The sequence below is a fragment of the Malus sylvestris genome, chromosome 6 (genome assembly GCF_916048215.2).
Source record: "Malus sylvestris chromosome 6, drMalSylv7.2, whole genome shotgun sequence".
Classification (NCBI taxonomy): domain Eukaryota; kingdom Viridiplantae; phylum Streptophyta; class Magnoliopsida; order Rosales; family Rosaceae; genus Malus; species Malus sylvestris.
In genome coordinates, this window is record NC_062265.1 from 20,352,218 (window position 1) to 20,357,202 (window position 4,985).

The window sequence follows — 4,985 nt, forward strand, 5'->3', positions numbered from 1 at the left end:
GCTATATTGATAGAATTTTAGAAAAATAAAGAAGCCGATGGATGGAGAAGCAAACCTTTTCCACTGTATGATAGATTTGCATATATATTTGGAAAAGATCGGGCTACGGGTAATGTAGCCGAAACCCCTGCTGAAATGGTGGAGGAACAAAGTCATGATCAAGTTGGTGCAAGTGATATTGGAGGTGAAAATTTTGTTTCTTCAATGAACCAACAAAGCCAACAAAGCACGTCATCTGAAAATAGCCAAAGAAAGAGGAAAAGAGCTGTGGGAAGTTCAAGTGATGGAACCGAGGCACTTATCAGTGGACTGAAAGATTTTTATGTTGAAAGTGGGAAGAGGATGCAAATGGTCACTGAAGCTTTAGTTCAAGGTACTGCAGATCATAGTGACATAGCTAATGAACTTGAAGCAATGGGTCTTTCTCCTATGGATCAAATTGATGCATTGTCTCTTATTTTGGAAAAACCACAAAATGTGGGAGTGTTCAGGGCAATCAAATCGGAACTCAAGAAAGTGTTCGTCCAAAGACTTTTAAGAGACAAAGCAAGCGGATGAGTATATTATGTGGTGCCTTTTGACATGGATGTATTTTATTAATCGTACAATCTTATGTTATGGCTTATAACTTAGCTTTGCACTATAAAGTATTTTGGCTAATGTTAACTAGGATTTTGTAAATTATGGAGCTCTACTTTGGAATGCTATACTATAGTTCACTGGCATTTTGTAAAATATCCTGGATGAAACTTTAGTGAATGATGTTTTAAGAGTCAATCAATGGCAAAGATTGACTTGTCACAAGTATCTTCTTATGTACTTGTATTTGTTGAAGTTGCATGTATTGGGCACTATTCTTTTTCTTCTTTTGGGTGATAGAGTTTAAACCAAGTTACATTTGCAAATTAAACTCAACTATTTATAAATAGTATGTCCCAACTGTAGTATGTCCCAATTCTATTAGCAGGTAATAGAAACAAAACAATTGTCCTCTTTTTTTTAAGATTCATAATATAGATGGCAAAAATATGCTCCAATTAACCCATATCATGAGATTTGTATCATTACTCTATTACACAATGGCAAAAATTTGTAGCGTAGTCTAAGCAAACATAAATCTGGTGAACAGTACTGTTTTTATTATCCTGCTTCTTAGTCCGACACTGCACCAAACGCTTCACTAAGTTAGTCCAGCTTAGTCCCTGCAGCTTAGTCCTCTTTTTTTACGATTCATAATATAGATGGCAAAAATATACCCAATTAACCCATATCATGATATTTGTATCATTACTCTATTACACAATGGCAAAAATTTGTAGTCGTAGTCTAAGCAAACACAAATCTGGTGAACAGTACTGTTTTTATTATCCTGCTTCTTAGTCCGACACTGCACCAAACGCTTCACTAAATTAGTCCAGCTTAGTCTAGTCTAAGCTAGTCCAGCTTAGTCCCTGCAGCTAGTCCAGTCCGAGACAATCCGACGCAACAAACGCACCCTTGAAGTATAAACTGTATAAGTATTCAACAACCTTCATAACAATTGTTTAGATTTTTGGAGTGCTAATAATAATTTTCTATATATATTTGAAGTATAAACTGTATAAGTATTCACCTATTTCTATTTCTATCTACGTATATATTTTATTACAAAGAGGGATTTCCTCATATCAAAATATATATTGAATGGTAGGATTAGAGCAACTCCACCAATATTCAAATGCCTAGGAAAACGAACATATTTCTCCAAAACCCAGCTCCACAAGTGGACAAGTAGGTTGTGAAACCCACAAAAGCCCAGGTAGTTGTCGAGGCAGATTTGGCCTAGGTACTCAAGAGCACATGATGCAAGGCTGATGTCATTCATATTTTTATTTTTATTTTTAGATTTTAATCACAAATGATCTATGAAATTTACCCTCATAATCAAGATAATCTCGGAAATTGAAAATCAATCAATTTAGTTCTTAAAAATAGGTATCGCAAATCAATGTGGCCCTTCCATCACATTTCTGTTAAAAATTCCGTTAAGTGCTGATGTGGCACATAAATGGGTGCCACAAGTGCTTTTTTTTTTCTCACAACCGATCATTGAAATTGGCTCGAGACATCAAAATGATCCCTGAAATTGACTTGCAACATCAAAATGGTCATTGAAATTGAAAATCAATCAATGTAGTTCCACAAGCAAGTGTCCCAAATTAATGTAGTCTTTTCAACACATTTTTGTCAAAAATTCTGTTATGTGCTGATGTGACACATAAATGGATCACACAAGTCTAATTAAATTTAAAAAAATTACAAATAGGTTTAATAATTTAATAGTTAATAAAAAGTTGTGAACCCAAAAATCCAGTCCTGTAATCACCTCCGATCCTAGTCCAGATTCCTCTACCTCCTTTGTCGTTTATCCTCTAAAAAAAACCTCAATACACCTATCTTCACACACTTCTATACCTTTCATCGAATTGAAAAATCTCAATACACCTATCTTCACACACTTCTATACCTTTCATCGAATTGAACCTGGATTGAGATTGCCTTTGGTGATAGCTTGGCTGACTGGCAACGACTTTTGGGACATCATTGTTAACTTTAGGCAATCAACATCCTCACAACCTTAATCTTGGAAAGTTTGTTTGGGACTTCCCTGGTGGTCTGGTGACTCAAAGAATAGCGAGGTCTGCCTTGAGATAATGAGGTTATAATTGTGGTGCGTCTATTGTTGGTTGAAAACTATTTTGAAACCCCATCTTAGGCTTTGGTTAAGTCTTGTGCCTTTGAGAATTTATGGAATGGATCACTCTTTGGAGTAGGTCTTACTATAAGAAAAAAAAAATTCTATTGTGCAAAAAGGTATATCTAGACAACTTTTTTAATTAATTATTAAACCCATATCAGCATATAACAAATTTTTTTACAAAATTGTGGCGGAAGGATAATATTGATTCGCGAAACCTATTTTCAAGGACTACATTCATTGATTTTCAATTTTAGGAACCATCTTGATGGTTTAGATCAATTTCAAGGACCATTTGTGATAAAAAAAAAACCAATAAATCTTGTGGGGCCCATTATGTGCCACATCAACACTTAAATGAAATTTTTAACAAAATTGTGATGGAATGATCATTTTGATTTGGGACATCAATTTTTAGGGACTATATTAATTGATTTTTAAGTTCAGGGACCATCTTGATGGTAAGGGTAAATTTCAGAAACCATTTATGATAAAACCCTTTTTTTTTTTTTTTTTTTTTGGTCTTGCACACTCAAGGTGGAGAGTGATATGATAAGATCTTCTTTCGTTGGGCCCTCTTGTGATCCAAGAGTTTTTTTTTTTTTTTTTTTTTTTTTTTTGTGGTCGAAAGTGATCCAAGAGTTCAGTCCACTAACTTCTTAACGAACATATGGGTTGTTGGATTTCAATTTAAATAGATCCAACAGTGATAATTAAGAAAAAACAAAATTGATTGTTAATTGTTCGAATTGATTTTATAACATTTTTTAAAGGTATCATCAAAATATTTAATAATCGGATGAATATTTTGTCCACCAACTTATCGATTATTTTTGTGTTCCAAACATACCAATTATTTTCGATCGATCCTTTTGTAGGGTATTTTCATATACAATCCAAGAAAAAAAAATCCTACTTGAAATTGCAGCGAAATGAGACATCTTTGTCTGTAGTAGTATATTATTATAGATAGGATACAATAGGTTTTTGTCACCACAAGCTGACCAACTTAAAAGCAAGAAAAATCCATTCAGATATCTTCACCCAAAAAAAAATCCATTCAATTATAGATGGGATACAGTGGGCCGTCTATTTCTTCTTCTTGGCGAGGGTTGGCTTCTGAACAGTAACCTTGGACGTCCGGGCACTCTCACTGTTCGGTGCAGGAGGGTTGCCTCCGCAGTAAAGCAGGAACGCGACACCGCGAACGGCGTCTGAGTCAACACTCTTTACTAGGACAATACTATTGTCGGCTTTTCGGATCTGAACAGACCCATTATTGATGAAGAGTAATTGATTGGCCGGTACCATCTGGATCTGCTCGGACAGATTAGACCAACTGTTTTCGAGGCTGAGCATTGCAGGGTCCGGCACAGCGGAAGTTCCGTCACGAATGCGGTCGCGGACTTGTCCCTGAATGTACCGGAACCTTGCGGCTTCAGAGACTATTTGAATAATCACAATAAACGCGGCGGCTTGGGAGGATGCAGATTCTGCGTAGCGCAACTGGCTTATTGCGTTATCTAGTTCTCCGGGCCCCAGCGGGATCCGCTCACGCATAGATATGTTCTCATGGATACGTGACCCTGCTGCTCGGTTACGGTTTGTATTCTGTTGTAGTGCCTCCTGGGCAGCTCGGCCAAGTCCGAGGTAGTCCCCGGCGAAGGGCAGTGTAGTCCGCGTGGTGCCGGGGAATAATCTATGGAGTAGAGGCGGATGAGTTGCAGGATCTCGAAGAAAGTAGGAACGAGTACCGGCACAATAACCCACAACGTAAGCGTTCACCACATCGATTGCGACAGTTATTGTATAACCGTCGTAGTTGGTGAGATTAACAAGAACAAAGCGCTGGTCATCCGTCACATCTTGTCTCCGACGCAGCACCGGTATCCCATGTGATGTGGATCCTCCGGCTGTTAGTTGGGCTCGCAGAGCTTCTATGAAAGTTCTGTATGTCGTGGTGGTCGCATTCTTAATGGAGAAGGACAGTGCCATATTATATCAATATGAACAAGGCAGATGAATGTAGCTAAATCTATCGTTTTTCTCTCAATCAGTTTAACCCAGGATTTGTCAAAGTAATACAAGTATTATATATATATATATATATATATATATATATATATATTTCAAAGTCGTCTACCAAATATATACTCATCCAACGAATTGACTCGTTCACTCCGACCGCGTATTCAATATTGTTGGCTACCGGAGAAATATATAGTCAAGTCTATAACGCGTCCACTGT

General features: G+C 37.1%; 2 protein-coding genes across 2 annotated transcripts in view; one reads left to right on the forward strand and one right to left on the reverse strand.

The window, feature by feature from the left end:
* The window catches only part of LOC126624938 (uncharacterized), a 1,167-nt gene extending 257 nt beyond the window's left edge, over positions 1–910 (forward strand). The window contains exon 2 of the mRNA XM_050293987.1: positions 22–910. Coding sequence (XP_050149944.1) covers positions 22–558 — 537 coding nt within the window. The 3' untranslated portion in view covers positions 559–910. The remainder of the gene's footprint in view (positions 1–21) is intronic.
* Positions 911–3,826: 2,916 nt separating this feature from the next.
* Positions 3,827–4,732, reverse strand: LOC126625509 (ribosome-inactivating protein cucurmosin-like). The gene has a single exon (XM_050294583.1). It carries the CDS (start codon positions 4,730–4,732, stop codon positions 3,827–3,829), a length of 906 nt encoding a protein of 301 aa, XP_050150540.1.
* Positions 4,733–4,985: the final 253 nt, after the last annotated feature.